General features: G+C 46.7%; 1 protein-coding gene across 1 annotated transcript in view; it reads left to right on the top strand.

Moving 5' to 3' along the window:
- The window catches only part of LOC122551097 (protocadherin-16-like), a 152,359-nt gene that overhangs the window by 62,309 nt on the left and 71,542 nt on the right, over positions 1-18,508 (top strand). The window contains exons 4-8 of the mRNA XM_043692741.1: positions 2,146-2,377; positions 4,953-5,189; positions 7,538-8,545; positions 15,111-15,298; positions 17,269-17,365. Of these exons, the coding sequence (XP_043548676.1) occupies positions 2,146-2,377; positions 4,953-5,189; positions 7,538-8,545; positions 15,111-15,298; positions 17,269-17,365 (1,762 nt within the window). The remainder of the gene's footprint in view (positions 1-2,145; positions 2,378-4,952; positions 5,190-7,537; positions 8,546-15,110; positions 15,299-17,268; positions 17,366-18,508) is intronic.

The following is an 18,508-nucleotide window of genomic DNA, read 5'->3' as shown; positions in this document are numbered from 1 at the left end:
TACATAAATGATTTGGATGTGAGCATAAGAGGTATGGTTAGCAAGTTTGCAGATGATACCAAACTTGGAGGTGTGGTGGACAGCAAAGACGGTTACCTCAGCTTACAACAGGATCTGGACCAGATGGGCCAATGGGCTGAGAAGTGGCAGATGGAGTTTAATTCAGATAAATGTGAGGTGCTGCATTTTGGGTAAGCAAATCTTAGCAGGACTTATACACTTAATGGTAAGATCCGAGGGAGTGTTACTGAACAAAGGGACCTTGGAGTGCAGGTTCATTGCTCCTTGAGAGTGGAGTCGCAGGTAGATAGGATAGTGAAGGCGACGTTTGGTATGCGTTCCTTTATTGGTCAGAGTATTGAGTACAGGAGTTGGGAGGTCATGCTGCGGTTGTACAGGACATTGGTTCGGCCATTGTTGGTATATTGTGTGCAATTCTGGTCTCCTTCCTATCGGAAAGATGTTGTGAAACTTGAAAGGGTTCAGAAAAGGTTTACAAGGATGTTGCCAGGGTTGGAGGATCTGAGCTACAGAGAGAGGTTGTACAGGCTGTGGCTGTTTTCCCTGGAGCGTCGGAGGCTGAGGGGTGACCCTATAGAGGTTAACAAAATTATGAGGGGCATGGATAGGATAAATAGACAAAGTGTTTTCCCTGGGGTCGGGCCGTCCAGAACTAGAGGGCATAGATTTAGGGTGAGAGGGGAAAGATATAAAAGCGACCTAAGGGGCAACTTTTTCACGCAGAGCGTGGTACGTGTATGGAATGAGCTGCCAGAGGATGTGGTGGAGACTGGTACAATTGCAACATTTAAGAGGCATTTGGATGGGTATATGAATAGGAAGGGTTTGGAGGGATGTGGGCCGGGTGCTGGTAGGTGGGACTAGATTGGGTTGGGATATCTGGTCGGCATTGTGTGAGGATAGTGCAGCAGAAACCAGCTTTAATCCACCACCACCCCCTCCTCCCCCAACCTCATCCCAGGTCCAAACTTCCCTCTCTCCCACGTCCCTTTGACCTGACTAACCTGTCCACCTTCTTTCCCACTGACCAATTCCATTCACCTCCTACCTGCATCTACCTATCACCATCCCACCGACCTTTCCCCCAGCCTCCCTCTGTTTATTCTCAGCCCCCTCCCTATTCCTGATGAAAGGTCCTGCCCAAAACGTCGAGTCCCCTGCTCTCCTGCAGTGCTTTTTCCAGCTTCATGTTTTATTGACAGTCCAACAGAAATATATAGATTCTGAAGAGACAACACTCACCTCTCTCTCTCTCTCTCTCATTTCGCCCCCCAAGCAGTAACAGAAAGCCCCCAGTAGCTAGCCACTGGCCCAATCTTTTCTCCATCAGCTTGGGGGAGAAACCACCCGAAAGGTTCCGAAAGGGCAAACACTGAACCAGTGTCATTGGCTTTAGAGGGAATTGAAAGGAATCAAAACAAAACAACTCATCAACATCTCTGTCAGGATTGGTGTGTCTTTAACTTTTACCCCAATCCCTAAGACTTACGTCTTGTCTGTGTCTCTGTTTATATATGTAGGGGAATTTTAAAAAAGTGGAGTCACTGGAATGCTTTGAGATCCAAGGCAGTGTAATCTTCAGTGGGGTTTCCAAAAGTCTGCAAAAGTGATCTTGCAGTTATCTAGGAGCAGTCCCTGCTGCTTCGCAATGTACCCCCACTACTGGTTACCCAGACCAGTTCTACCCCCTTGATCTGTTGTAGCTGCAGTAATGAGCTATTTACCTTCAGTGGGTTACTCTGCTGTGATGAGGAGTTTATATGTTCACTCCTGCAGCATCAGAATGAGTGACATCGTACTGAAAGATTCAGTAGACTTTTAGACATCTCCTTGTATCTATATCTATTGCAATCAAAGGATCGTATAAGTCAGGGCTGAGCTGTTTGTATACAAACTGGAACACACTCCTGTCAGTGTGTCTTGCTGTAAGAGGACTCGGTAAGATGGAGAGTGAGAATTTTATACCCTGAGAACACATGTACCATGATGGCACCCAAATCATGGGCATGTCACACACTGGCTGTGACACATCAGTGGGCACAAGAATTTCTGTGATCAAATGTTTCAATGTTTGTGATAACTCTAGTATTAACCTCTCATTCTGTGTCTCCACCTCTCCACCAGGGTGGCCTGAAGTCAGTGGCCTATGTGAAAGTTTACTTGGATGATATCAATGATAACAGGCCAGTGTTCTACCCAGTCCAGTATGCAGCCAGTGTCAGCACACAGAGCTTACCGGGAACTGCTGTACTCAGAGTGTCTGCTTTTGACAAGGATGTTGGACAGAATGGAAAAGTGACCTATCGGATTGTGTCAGGAAACCTACTGTCATTATTCACACTGAACAGGGACACAGGTAAGTGCCTTTGTGCTAAACTCTTGTGAACAAACACAGAGAGAATCTAGTTGACCCCAGCTGAACCCTCAGATCCCTGGCCACTACCTTGAAGCCAACACAAGTCACAGAACTCATTGCCTGATCAGAGAGCTCCAGGGTAGAGCAGGACAGACTACACTAACTATTAGCTCCTGACAGAGCTGGCTTAGTGACCTTGTCCTTGTTCCAAGCTTCAGTGAATTTTTTTCCCTGAAAAATTGCTGCTGTGTGTCATCATGTCCGCTTGTTTTGTTGGGACACTTCCTGCCCTCTGGAAACTTCCTGTTTAACATTTGGCCTTCACTGAACAGCTGTGAGAAACTGATTGTTCCGTCCAGACCTTGTTCCTTCAGCACCCCCACTCACCCTCCTCCTCTCCCCCATCACACTCACCCAACTCTTCCCACTAAATCCCTCACTCCTCCTCTCCTCTGTCTGCAGAGGATTTATTTTGTGAGTTGTCAGTGGAATCTTGTCTCTGACCTAACAGTTCAATCTCATTCCAATTCCCTCTCATCTATCCATCTATCTACCTATCTGTCTCTCTTTAATTTTACTTTCTCCCACTCTCTCATTCTCTCTGCATTACTCCACGCTCTCTCCATCACTTCCCCGCTCTCTCCATCACTCGCTCTCTCCATCACTCCCCCGCTCTCTCCATCACTCCCCCACACTCCCCATCACTCCCCTGCTCTCTCCATCACTCACCGACTCTATTCCTCCCTCTCATTTTCTTTCCTCTAGAAATGACGGCTGTCTCTTTTGACCTTTTAAAAATAGTTGCTTCATTGGCTGAGGATTACCCAGAATCCTGTTCATGAAGTGGGTGCAAAGAATATAGGACCCATTCCCCACATGGTTACTCTCTACCAACCACTTCCTCACACGGTCACTCTTCACTGACCCCTTCCCCACACGATCACTCTGCACCAACCACTTCCTCACACGTCACTCTGCACTGACCCCTTCCCCACACGATCACTCTGCACCAACCACTTCCTCACACGGTCACTCTGCACTGACCCCTTCCCTAAATGATCACTCTGCACTGACCCCTTCCCCACACGGTCACTCTGCACTGACCTCTTCCTCACACGGTCACTCTGCACTGACCCCTTCCCCACACGATCACTCTGCACTGATCCCTTCCTCACACGGTCACTCTGCACTGACCCCTTCCTCACACGATCACTCTGCACTGACCTCTTCCTCACACGGTCACTCTGCACTGACCCCTTCCCCACACGATCACTCTGTACTGACCCCTTCCCCACACGATCACTCTGCACTGACCCCTTCCTCACACGGTCACTCTGTACTGACCCCTTCCCCACACGATCACTCTGCACTGACCCCTTCCTCACACGGTCACTCTGCACTGACCCCTTCCCCACACGATCACTCTGCACTGACCCCTTCCTCACACGGTCACTCTGCACTGACCACTTCCCCACATGATCTCTCTGCAGTGACCTCTTCCTCACATGGTCACTCTGCACTGACCTCTTCCTCACATGGTCACTCTGCACTCACCCCTTCCCCACACGGTCACTCTGCACTGACCTCTTCCTCACACTATCTCTCTGCACTGACCTCTTCCTCACACGGTCACTCTGCACTGACCCCTTCCCCACACGGTCACTCTGCACTGACCTCTTGCCCACATGGTCACTCTACACTGACCCCTGCCCCACACAGACATTGAGCAGTAATTTCTGGTAAAGTCTGAGGGGCAGTTTGAAAGTTTCCCCTGATGTATCAGTCACACTGACACTCTTTCTGGTTCAGTCTCTGTGTTCCACTATCCCTGGCTAATGGTGATATACTCGTGATTGGTGATGCAGGTGCAAGTGGGTCCCACGGTCACACCTTACCATCTGGTGTTATAAATGTCACTGGATTCAGATTATGTGTACAAACAGCTCTCTCCCTGTTCCTGTGCCCTGGGCAATTTCCTGCATGAACTAACAGCACTCAGACGTGCCAAGATAAACTCTACAGTAAGCAGCAATGGCTGAAAATCATTTCTCCTTGAATAAGAATTGGCAGATAGTGTCCTGAGATTCACACACGGGGAATGTACTGCTCCTGGAACCAGTCACAGATACTGGCCGCACAGAGCGTTTAGCCAGTGGTCAGTGGTCAGTGCAGCCAGGCTTTTTAATGGTCTCATTTCAGAACGATCTCTTATTGTTCTGTTCTGAGGAATCACACTTGCCTTTTCCAACAGGAAATCCACAGAACAAGTATAAAAATAATGTCACAAAAATAACTGATTAAATTTTCTCTGGAGACCCAGAAAAAAATCCTGTTTGTTCCTAATTCTGTGTGGGGTAAACATGTGTGTCTGTGTGATGAGCTGGTTTTATTTGTGGGGGAAGAGGTGGTGATATGTATTATGACAAATAGCACGGTTTGTGGTTGGGGGTCATGGGTTGATATCATGTCTGTGTATAGAGAGTCAGGTGGTGAGGGACAGGGGGCTGGAGTTGAGCTAATGATTGCTGTTGTTAGGCCAGTTCACTAAAAGTGAAACTGTGTCTTGTTCCAACAGGTGTCCTATCCCTTGTTGCTCATGTACATGACAGAGCAGGTACTGTCCAGCAACTGGTCATCTCTGCCCGAGATGCAGGAGGTCTCACATCGTTGGTCAATGCCATGGTGAACATCAGCATTGTTTCGGGTACTGTCTCACCACCACTCTTTGAACAAGCTCAATATTTCTTCACCATCCCTGAAGATGTGAGGAGAGGGTCCCATATTGGCTCTGTCAGGGCCATAAACTCCCCAGGTGAGTCTGGGACAGTTCTGGTGAAATAGGCTGTGGATCCTGGTAAATAATCACCTTTGACCTCTGCCTAAGACCTCTGACCTTAATAAATGCAACATGTTCATAATGCTAGAATTCTGTTCAATTTTATTCCTCTCATGTCACACTGTTCCCTAAAATTGTCATCAAACCCTGAACAGCTGAATTGTTCATGATAATACATTCATAATTAACAAGAACTTCACTCTGATTGAACATTGGTCATTCTCAGACTCCTCACTCTGACTGGATAATCTTAGAATCATTAAACCATACAGTACAGTAAAGGTCCTTCGGCCCACCAACTTTGTACTGATAAAAAAAACACACTAAATCTACAGTTTTCCCACTTTGTTGCACTAGATTCATAGCCTTAAACATTTCATGTGTGTATCAAAGTACTTTACAAAGATTGTGAGGTTTCCCACCTCGTATCCCCTCCCAGGCGGTGCATTCTAGACCCCTCTGGGTAAAAAGATTTTTCCTCCACTCACCTCTAACCCTCTGGCCTTTCACTTTAAAATTATTTCCCTTGATACTGACCCTTCAACTAAGGGGAACAACTACTTCCTACTCGCCCCTGCCAATGCCCCTCATGATCTTATACATCTGTATCAAGTCTCCCCTCAGTCTTCCTTGCTCCAAAGAAAACCACCTGAGCTTATCCAGCCTCTCTTCATCGCTAACCTACTCAATCCCCAACAACATCCTGGTGAAGCTTCTTTGTACCTCCCTGCAATGCAATCACATCCTTGGTGTAGTGTGAGGACCAGAACTGGGCATACTCCAGCTGTGGTCAAACCAAAGTCAAATCCAGCTCCAACATTGCCTTCCTGCTCTTTTAATCTGTCTTAACTGATAAAGACAAGTGTCCTGTATGCCTTCCCTGGACCTGATGAGATGCATCTGCAGATATTAAATGAAGCAGCTACAGAGATAATGGATGGACTGGTGTAATCTTCCAGGAATTCTTAAAGTCCCAGAGGATTGGAAAACTGTCAGGAAAACACCTTTGTTTCAAAAGGGAAGCAGACAGGAAAGAGGTAACTCAAGGCCAGTTAGCCTCATGTCTGTTATTAGGAAAATGTCAGATTCTACTATAAAGGATAGATAACAGTGTGTTCACGAACACAGAATATGATCAGGGTCAACGTGGCTTCGTGATTTTTGTCTTCCTTTTCATTCTTCTAAAATCCAATGAGTAAAGCTCCAACCACATTTGTCACCGATCAGCCCATCCAACAATCCTGTCTATATCCTCCTAAATTTGTAGGCTATCCTCCTCACTATTTACCATTCCATCAATTTTTGTGTTATCTCTGAGCTTACTGATCAACCTTCCTACATTCAAATCTAAATCTCTTTTATAAACCACAAGGGCCCCTATACTGATCTCTGTGAGGTCCCATTGGACAGAGGCTTCCAGTCACAAAATCACCCTCAACCATCATCCTCTGCTTCCTGCCTCTCAGCCAACAGTGGAGCCAATTTGCCAAATTTCCTTGGATCCCATGGACAATCAGTCTCAAATTTGGACCTTATCAAAAGCCTTGTTGAAGTCCAAGTAGACTACATCAAAGCATTTCCCTCATCTACACACTGAGTCACCACTTTGGGAAATTAAATCCAGTGGTCAAACATGACCCCCTTTATTCCCTGATTCTCCAGATATAGATTAATCCTGTTCCATAGAATCGCTTATAGTTTTCCCACCACTGAGGTTAGACTGACTGCGTAATGTCTGTGTGTTCTGGGAATGGTTCACAGGAGTCTGAAATTAGAAAAATCATTCCAATGGCCATTTTGGGAACAAGGTAAAATGATTTGTTTTGAGTTGTGACCCATGAGGAGTGAGACAAGAGACAGATCAAGACAATGCCCTCCTCCTATTTTGGTCATCGTGTCCCTAAACAGGTCCTTACAGTAAGGGGGTTAAATTTACTTGTGAGCAGGGAATTAAAGACGGTAGAATGTCCGTATCCACAGATTTAGTTTCCGCGGTTTCAGTTATCCGCGATTTACCACGGCTCGAAAATATTACATGGAGCATTCCAGAAATAATTCTAGGGGGCTGCCAGAAAGAAAGATTTCCCATTTAACTGATAGGTTTCGCTACTATCCACAGTGGGTCTTGGAACATATCACCCGCAGATATGTTCGATGACATTGCTTTATGTGGTTAAAGCAGGTGAATTAATGCAACAAAGAGTTGCAAAGACAGTTGTGTGAAGAGTGTGTGGGTACAGGTAAACCTCAGGAACATTTTCACAGATCAGCTGGGTCACATTGTTTGAAACTGATTGATTGATGGATTTATTTCTGGTTGGCAGGTCATTCAGACTCTATCTCCTATACGATTTCCTCTGGAGATCCCAATGGTTACTTTGCAATTGGTGTTAGCTCGGGTTTGATCCAGACCAGCATTCCGTTGGACCATGAATCTCATCCTGTCGTGATTCTGGATGTTCAGGCGAGCAGTGGTTCCCCTCCTGCCTATAGCAGTACCAAGGTCAAGATCACAATATCTGACATCAACGATAACACACCAACGTTCCCCACCTCATCTGAATCAATTCTGGTCCCGGAGAACACAGAGATCGGTTCTGTCATCTACACCGTACACGCAGATGATCAGGACAGCGGAGCCAATGGTCAGGTTCAGTTTGACATTGTTTCCAATGAAGACAAGACATTCAGTATTGACCGAACGTCTGGGAAGCTGCGTGTGATCGGATCTTTGAGCTTTGAAACACTCCCACGCTATGACCTGAAAATTGTGGCGAAAGATAGTGGGGCTCCACAGCTCAGCTCCACCTTCACATTAATTATTCACATTCAGGACGAGAGCGACAATGCCCCAATCTTCGATACCTTGACCTATAGAGTTGAAGTGAAAGAAGGGACAGCTATTAACACTCGGTTTCTCCAGGTCCGAGCCCTGAGTCAGGACAGCAGAGACAACCACATCACTTACTACCTGCGGACTGATGGTGACTCAGCCAACTTTGGAATCCTCCCTGAAAGTGGCTGGTTGTACGTGAAAAGTGCCCTTGACCGTGAAAACAAAGACCTGTTTAGTCTGACTGTTGTGGCTTCGAGTAGTGAGGGCGACCAGAGGAAAACAGGGACTGCCATGGTCCGAGTCTGTATCACTGATGAGAATGACAATGCACCAAAACTCAGTGAGGACCAGTATTTCTTCACCATCCAGGAGAACATACCACCTTCATCATCCATTGGACGCATCCTAGCAACTGATCGTGACCATGGGATTAACAGCAAGCTGACCTATAGGCTCTTCCCAGCACATTCCAGCTTTCAGATCAACTCACTCACCGGTAATTATCTTCCAATTCGCCAACTGTTGCAATGGGTCTACAGCAGAGAATTCTCTGGCCTCCCTTCTCTATGGTCCTCTGGTAATCCACATTAATCCAAATTAACATCTTCCTGGTTAATGTGTCATCAGCCCAGTATTGAACTCCAAGATACTGTGAGATTTCTTTATTCATCCATGGAATATGTGTATCACTAACTGAGCCATAGTTTATCACACAGCCCTCAAACTGAGTGGTTTGCTTGGCTATTTTAGAGGCAGTTAAGACTCAACAATGTTATTATGGGTCTGGAGTCACATGTCAGACAGATCAGGTCATAGCAGCAGATTTCCTTCACTGAAGGACATCAGTGAACCAGATGGGAACTGACAGGCAAACAGTTGAATGAAATAATCCACACATTAGGGAGAGAGAAAGAGAGAAGAGGTCACTGTCCAGTGTCACAATCCCAGCTGATGTTATTTCTGGGCAAATCAGATCCCAGGCTGAAACCTGACTCAATAATCATGGTTTGTTTGGTTATAATAAGGTGGTCTGTTACCCACAACATAAACACACAATGTTGCAGATTTGGCTTTGAGAATAAACAGAGATTTATTGCACAAAGAAACAAAAAATAGGAATAAACCAAATTATTTATATCTAACCCCTTTTATTAAGATTTCAAAACACACAATAAAAATGCAATCCCACCAATCCCAACAGATTCACATCCCAGTCCTCAGACACAAGGGAGAATTCCCACCTTTATCTCACGAGGGATGATGTCGCTGTGACTGTGAGATTCTAATAGTCTCTTCTTAGATTTGTAAGATAATCGTGTTTTAGATCTCTCCATTTCACATAACCTCTTCAGGGTTTTAACCAAACACTTCTCATCCTAAACCCCTTACACTAAGGTGTCATATTTTTTGCAATTTATTTCTTAATTGACAGAATAATGGCATGTCTAACTAGGCCAGAGTACGGACACCATCCCTTTTTTTAAGCCATCTTCTCCTGTTCCCAGGAGCAACTGTTTCACACAGGCAGATTAACCATGGGGAATGCAGGGATGCTCTGGAGGGTTGGTGTAGACTCGATGGGTTGAATGGCCTGCAGGGACTCTATGAACTGTCCACAAACGGCACTTAAAGAAAAGCTTTTTTTTCAGCATATGGGTGTTTCTCTGAATCAATGCTAACTTTCTCAACCAGAACCTAATTTACAATAGAAACTCTCTGCAGAAACTCAGTGCTTTCTCTCTCTCTGTATTTTGAACGGAATCATGATGGCTACAGAAATGATTCTGGATTAGAGTGGTGCTGGAAAAGCACAGCAGTTCAGACAGCTCCTCGGATGCTGCCTGACCTGCTGTGCTTTTTCAGCACCACTCTAATCCAAAATCTGGTTTCCAGCATCTGCAGTCATTGTTTTTACCTACAGAAATGATTACAAGTTAATCGTGAAACACTTTTAGATACCGTGAAAAGCGTGCAGATCGTGAGATCAAAATTCAATCAATAGCAAACAATACAAAAAAGCTCACTGTCCCCACATCAGACAGTGATCCATGGGTTGGAGAGAGGTGGGAGATCAGGAAATAGTTTGGAAAGCATTGAATGATGCAGTGGTTGAAATGGCATCTATTCCAGAGGTGCATATCCGTCCAATGCAGTGCGTGACTTCCTCAGTTCACTGGTGTATGTTGGTACAGAACCATGGGATTGGATTACTTAGGTGTTTGTGTTTGACCAGTACTGTTTCAATGGGCTGAATGTCCTCTTTCTGTGCTGTAGACCTCCATGACTATGACTCGAGGGACCAATGTAGATACCAATTGTCTCATCACTATTTCTGCCCAGATTCATCCCAAATGCAGGTGGAGGCAGGTTTTTGGTGCCTGATGACTGTCCAGACATTTTGGGTGAGAGAGAGATGGGAAATCAGTGAGGATTGGCTAGGTTACCATCAAAAGCCCAACATTTGCATCAGTGTTTACTGTGGAGAAGGACATGGAAAGTATAGAATGTGGGGAAGTAGATGGTGACAACTTGAAAAATGGGTTGAGAGTGGGGTGCTGGAAAAGCACAGGCAGGTCAGGCAGCATCCGAGGAGCAGGGTGAAGTTTGTCTTTATGACTCTGTGACTCTATTAAATTTGGAAGTGACTGGGATATTAACCCTGACACCCATCATCAATTGTTTATAAAAATCCATTTAGTTCATGAGTGGGGATCATTTTGACCTGGTCTGGCTGACATGTGACACTGGATCCACGGCAGTGTGGATGACTCCTAAAAGCTGGCTGGGTAATAAATGCTGCCTTGAGCCAGTGATTTCCACATTCCAGTGAACAAACCAAAAATCAAAATCCAAAAAAAGGTGACATGGCTGGTTCCTCCTTGACAGGGTTTCTCGAATGAGGTAAAGTTAACAGTTTGACCCCATTGCAGCTGAAGGGAATGGAGAGATAAACTTCCTTTATTCATTCATAGAACATCATATCACTGGCTTGGTCAGCATTTATTGCCCATCCCTAGTTGCCCTTTGAAGAGGTGGGGGTGAGCTGCCTTCTTGAACCACAGCAGTCCATGTGCTGTAGATAGACCCACAATGCCCTTACAGAGGGAATTCCAGGATTTTGGCCCAGTGGTGATAGTGAAGGAGCAGCGATATATTTCCAAGTCAGGATGGGAATTGGCTTGGAGGGGAACTTGCAGGGGCTGGTGATCCCACATATCTGCTGCCCTTGCCCTTCTAGATGAAGGTAATCGGGGATTTAGAAGGTGCTATATGAGGATCTTTGGTGAATTTCTGCAGTGCATCTTGTAGATCGTGTACACACTGCTGCTACTGTGCATCAGTGGTGGAGGGAGTGGATTCTTGTGGATAATGGCCAATCAAGAGGGCTGCTTTGTTCTGGATGGTGTTGTTGGAGCTGCACCCATCCAGGCAAGTGGGGAGTATTCTGTCACACTCCTGCCTTGTGTCTTGTAGATGATGGACAGGCTTTGGGGAGTCAGGAGGTGAGTGATGTCCTACAGCATTCCAAGCCTCTGACCTGTAGCCATTGAGTTTATCTGGCAAATGCAATTCAGTTTCAGGTCAATGGTAAACCCCAGGACATTGATTGGGAGGGATTCAGTGATGGTAACACCACTGACAATCAACTGGGGGAGGTGTGGGGGTGGGGGTTTGGCGGTGGTTGGATTGTCTGTTGTTGAACATGGTCATTGCGTAGCGTTTGTGTTGATACACATTGACTCTCACTGGGATACAGGTCCCACATGCACTAACTCTAATTGGGGTACAGGTTCCCACATGCATACTGAACATTACTGGGGGACAGTCCGACATGCAATGAGTCTGACCTTGGTCCCCCCCACACACACACTGACCCTTATTGGGGTACAAACGCGTACACGCACTGATTCTCACTGGGATACAGTCCCACACAAACACTGACTCTCACTGGGTACAGTTCAACACACACACTGACTCTCACTGGGATACAGTCCCACACATATACACAGACTCCCAATGGGGTCGAGTTCCACACACACACACTGACTCTCACTGAGGTACAGTCCCACGCACACACACACAGACTCTCACTGGGGTACAGTCCCACACACACACTGACTCTCACTGGGGCACAGTTCCACAGACACTGATTCTCACTGGGGTACAGTCCCACACACACACTGACCCTCACTGGGGCACAGTTCCACACACACTGACTCTCACTGGGGTACAGTCGCACACACACTGACTCTCACTGGTGTACAGTCGAACACACATACACCGTCTCTCACTGGGGACAGCCCCTCACATACTGACTCTTACTGGGGTGCAGTCCCACACACACTGAATCTCACAGGGGTACAGTCCCACACATACACTGACTCTCACTGGGGTACAGTCCCACACACACTGACTCTCACTGGGGTACAGTCCCACACACACACTGACTCTCACTGGAGTACAGTCCCACACACACTGACACTCACTGGGGTACAGTCACGCGCACACTGACTCTCATTGGGATACAGTCACACACATCCACAGACTCTCACTGTGGTGCAGTCCCATACACACTGACTCTCACTGGGGTACAGTCCCATACACAAACACTGACTCTCACTGTGGTACAGTCCCACACACACTGACTCTCACTGGGGTACAGCCCCGCACACACATACTGACTCTCGCTGGGGTACACTCCCACACACACACACACACACACTGACTCTCTTTGGGACACAGTCCCACAAACACACACAGACAGACTCTCACTGGGGTACAGTCCCATAAACACTGACTCTCACTGGGGCACAGTCCCACACAAACACTGACTCTCACTGGGGTACAGTTCCACACACACGCTGACTCTCACTGGGGTACACTCCCACACACACTGACTCTCACTGAGGTGCAGTCCCACACACACTGACTCTCACTGGGGTACAGTCCCACATACACACTGACTCTCACTTGGGTACCGTCCCACACACACTGACTCACACTGGGGTACAGTCCCACACACACTGACTCTCACTGGGGTACAGTCCCACACACACACTGACTCACACTGGGGTACAGTCCCACACACACTGATTCTCACTGGGGTACAGTCCCATACACATACACTGACTCTCACTGGGGTACACTCCCACACACACTGACTCTCACTGGGGTACAGACCCATACACACACTGACTCTCACTGGGGTACAGTCCCACACACATGCACTGACTCTCACTAGGGTACAGTCCCCCCCACACACTGAATCTCTCTGGGGTACAGTCCCACACACACTGATTCTCACTGGGGTACAGTCCCACACACACACTGACTCTCACTGGGGTACAGTCCCACACACATGCACTGACTCTCACTAGGGTACAGTACCCCACACACTGATTCTCACTGGGGTACAGTCCCACACACACTGACTCACACTGGGGTACAGTCCCCCCACACCCACTGACTCTCACTGGGGTACAGTCCCACACACACACACACTGACTCTCACTGGGGTACAGTCCCACAGACACTGACTCTCACTGGGGTACAATCCCACATGCACACTGACTCTCACTGGGGTACAGTCCCACACACACACATTGCACACACTAACTCTCACTGGGGTACAGTCCCACACACACGGACTCTGGGTACAGTCTCCCACATACACTGACTCTCACTGGGGTAGAGTCCCACATACACTCTCACTGGGGTACAGTCCCACACACACTGTCTCTCGCTGGGGTACAGTCACACACATTCACAGATTCTCACTGTGGTGCAGTCCCACACACACTAACTCTCACTGTGGTACAGTCCCACACATGTACTGACTCTCACTGGGGTACAGGTGCCACTCACACACTAACTCTCACTGGGGTACAGTCCCACACACACGGACTCTGGGTACAGTCTCCCACATACACTGACTCTCACTGGGGTAGAGTCCCACATACACTCTCACTGGGGTACAGTCCCACACACACTGTCTCTCGCTGGGGTACAGTCACACACATTCACAGATTCTCACTGTGGTGCAGTCCCACACACACTAACTCTCACTGTGGTACAGCCCCACATACACATACACTCTCACTAGGTACAGTCCCACACATGTACTGACTCTCACTGGGGTACAGGTGCCACTCACACACTAACTCTCACTGGGGTACAGTCCCACACACACTGACTCTCACTGGGTACAGTCCCACACACACACTGATTCTCACTCGGGTACAGTCCCACACACACTGACTCTCACTGGGCTACAGTCCCACACACACTGACTCTCACTGCGGTGCAGTCCCACACACACTGACTCTCACTGTGGTACAGTCCCACATACACATACACTCTCACTGCGGTGCAGTCCCACACACACACTGACTGTCACTGGGGTACAGTCCCACACACACTACCTATCACTGGGGTACGATCCCACACACACTGACTCTCACTGGGGTACAGTCTCACACACACTGACTCTCACTGGGTACAGTCCCACACACACACTGACTGTCACTGGGGTACAGTCCCTCACATACATTGACTCTCACAAAACTTATCGAACCATTCCTTTGCCTTGTCTGATCTTGCTCCTTTTTATTGAGCTCGGAGAAAGTGAGGTCTGCAGATGCTGGAGATCAGAGCTGAAAATGTGTTGCTGGAAAAGCGCAGCTGGTCAGGCAGCATCCAAGGAGCAGGAGGAATCATTCCTGAAGAAGGGCTCATGCCCGAAACGTCGATTCTCCTACTCCTTGGATGCTACCTGACCTGCTGCGCTTTTCCAGCAACACATTTTCTGCCCTTTTCACTGAGCTCCATGGTTTCTGTCTGTGCAGCCTGGCCCTGCCTCTGTTAGACAGTGTGTGGAAGCGTGCTGTCAGTGGGGTTCCTCTGCCCCTTCTCTGTCTCGGCACTGAGTCTGGAACGTTTGGCTGTGTGAATGGTCAGGATTTGACTTGTTAAGGAACTAGCTAATGGAAATCAGAGTAAGATCTAACCCTCATTGCTTTTTATGTGAATTCATGCAAATTCTTTCTCCATTCTGTTTCCAGGGGAGATCAGCTCAAGAGTTACGTTTGACCGAGAGCTTCAGGCCAGTCACCAGGTAACTGTGCTGGTTCAGGATAGTGGGACTCCTCCTCGCAGTGTCACTGGATCGGTCTATGTCATGGTTTTAGATGAGAATGATAGTTCACCCACCTTCAGCAATGTGCCGATGGGAAAGGAGCTGATTGTTCAGGTAAGCTCACAGGGATCTACCCCAGGTCACAGCTTCACTCAGCATGTTGACACAATGCTAAACCCCAGCTCACCCTCTTTAATCTTTGTAATACTATCAAATCACAGCACAGAGGCTGAGGAGGTCAACAGTCTGTGGTTCAGGAATGTGAAATTCCCCAGTTTGGGAAGGAACGGAAGTGAGGAATTCTTTTGATCTGGGAGATCAGGGAGCTGAGTGTCAGATACAGTCAGTGCTTCGTTCACAGTCAGACACTGGATACAGCCCAAATGGATGGAAGGAAAAACTTTGTGAAAAGCTTGTGTCCACACTTTCTCATCTCTTTGATTCTTGGCAAAATTCAAAAAAAGTAAACAAACAGATTCCAACACACACAAGCTGACAATCCCGTTTGTCCAATGAGTTTGGACAGCTGGGTCTTGGTAAACAACAAGCAGCTGCCAAGAATCGACAAACAGTGTCCTTAAACTGGCCAGTCCGCCTGATGGATATTAGACAAACAGTGTCCTTAAACTGGCCAGTCCGCCTGATGGATACTCAACTGTGAGGTTTAAACAAGGGAGACCAGAGACAAACAATATCTGATTATTAATGTAGAATCAAATTTGTTACTTTTGTGAACAATTATTTAATACTAATAAATAGACTTTACAGGGATGGGACAAGCTGCCAGAGGAAGTGGTGGAGACTGGTACAGTTACAACATTTAAAAGGCATCGGGATGGGTATATGAATAGGAAGGGTTTAGAGAGATATGGTCCAAACGCTGACAAATGCGATAGTTTAGGATATCTGGTCAGCATGGACGAGTTGGACCGAAGGGTCTGTTTGACTATTATGACTCTATGACGATATGAGGTAAACAGAACCATCGTCATATAACTTTACAGTTACAATTCTAATCACCCTATAACCACACCCTCTATGCATACACATAGTTGGAAAAACATACAACAATAAAATGAAAAATGTCTGCTATTAAAGATTGGAAACAAAAACAGAAATTGCTGGAGAAACTTAGCAGGTCTGACAGCATCCATGAAAAGAAAGCAGGGTTAATGTCTCAAGTACAGTGACCCTTTTCAGACTGGTCAGTTAATGTTAACTGTGCTTTCTCTCCATAGGTGCCACCAGAATCTTCTGAGTTTCTCCAGCAATTTCTGTTTTTATTTTCGGATTGGGGAGGGGTAACTGGGAAAGCAGTTGATTGATCTCCATTCACAGGCTTTGCTGAGGGGATTCTTCCACCAATCAGCTGCCACTGGAGGCACAGCATGACTGGTTTACACTTCTATAAAAATGCCTCATCAATTCAATTCAATCAATTCAAAGTTACAGCTTCCAGCAACTGCTCAAAATAAAATAAACAAGTTTTTATCGGCTTACTGTGGGTTTTACTGCAGAGAACAGAGAAAGCTCCTGAGTCGATGATGGTCTGAAGGTTTCTCTCGATCCTGTTCCAATCACCAAGCTGTACAGCTACCTGGGAACTAATCACATCGCTGTTGACAGGCAGAAGGCCTTTGTCATCAATAACTGATCACTACTCCACAGACCAATTAGCTATTTGTTTCTGGATGAATTTCCATTTGTACAAACCCTTGGTTCCAGCTCATCTGTGCCTTCTCCTCCCGCTGCTGGAACTAACAGCTGGGTAAACAGTCTTCCAATAAGCGTTGGTAACTTACCTTCAAAAACTTGCAGGAACCATTCAACAATCCTTGATTTTTAAAACAGTTCACTTCCCATTTCAGTCCACAATTAAAATATGGAAAAATAGAAAGACACAGTCTTTACATGTACCACCTGTGACTTTGACACTACACGAGTGACTGAGTGTAATACTGCGAGTGACTGACATTCCATGTGAGTGCAACATGTACCTAACTTCTTGTCCAGTAAGTTTGTTTTCTTACTGGAGTAAAGCCTGAAGAATTCTCATGGTCCTTCTCACCTTCATGTCCATACAGGTTATTGAAGGAAATCAGCCAGGAAATCTGGTGACAACTTTACAGGCAAAGGATGCTGATGAGGGAGAGAATGGCACTGTGATTTACTCACTCGCAGGTAAGATTAGTGGAATGAAAACTGAGCAATGCTGAAGTTAGCAGGTCAGCGGCAGGTGCAGTTAAATAGAGGAACGTGAGATTTGATTGTGACCTTAATGAAGTAACTGAGAGAAGTTCAAGATGTGGACGGAACAGTTGGTTTAAGGGGTGTGAGACTGGTTGCATGACCATTGTTTCAATGTGTAGTTGTTTGCCCACAAAGTGAGAGAGTTTTGCTGCACCCCCTTTAGAATTGAACCCCTATGTTATATTAGATTAGATTAGATTAGATTAGATTAGATTAGATTACTACAGTGTGGAAACAGGCCCTTCGGCCCAACAAGTCCCCACTGCCCCGCCGAAGCGCAACCCACCCATACCCCTACATTTACCCCTTACCTAACACTACGGGCAATTTAGCATGGCCAATTCACCTGACCTGCACATCTTTGGACTGTGGGAGGAAACCGGAGCACCCGGAGGAAACCCACGCAGACACGGGGAGAACGTGCAAACTCCACACAGTCAGTCGCCTGAGGCGGGAATTGAACCCGGGTCTCTGGCGCTGTGAGGCAGCAGTGCTAACCACTGTGCCACCGTGCCGCCCACAAACAGACTTTCAACTTCCTTCCAAATTTCTTTGCATTGACCTTCATCTACCACCTATCCATCCACTCCACCAACTTGTCAATGTCTTTTGGATTTTCACCTTGTCTTCCTCACAGATTACAATTCTTCCAAGCTTTATGTCGTCTGCAAACATGGAAATTGCCAACTGCACAGCAAGATCCTGACCATTAATAAATATCAGAAAAAGCAAGGGCTCAATACTGACCCCTAGGGAACTCTATTACAATTCTTCCCCCATTGATCATTACTCTCTGCTTCCTATCACCCAGTGATTTTTTTTTTAATCCAGTCTGTTACTGCCCAAATTGGTCCTGGATTGATGAGGGTAATGCAGTGGATGTTCTCTACATGGACCTAAGTCAGCCATTTGACAGGGTCTCACATGGCCGACTGGTCAGAAAGAGTAAAGCCTACAGGGTTCAGGGAATGAGCTGGATTCAAAATTGGCTCAATGACAGGAAACAGAAGCTAATGGTGGTTGGTGTGTTTGTGTTGGTGTGTTTGGTGTGTGTGTGTGTGTTGGTGTGTTAAG

The sequence above is a fragment of the Chiloscyllium plagiosum genome, chromosome 6 (assembly GCF_004010195.1).
Source record: "Chiloscyllium plagiosum isolate BGI_BamShark_2017 chromosome 6, ASM401019v2, whole genome shotgun sequence".
Lineage (NCBI taxonomy): Eukaryota > Metazoa > Chordata > Chondrichthyes > Orectolobiformes > Hemiscylliidae > Chiloscyllium > Chiloscyllium plagiosum.
The sequence above is the reverse complement of the archived record's forward strand: the minus strand, read 5'-3'. Positions and strand labels throughout refer to the sequence as shown.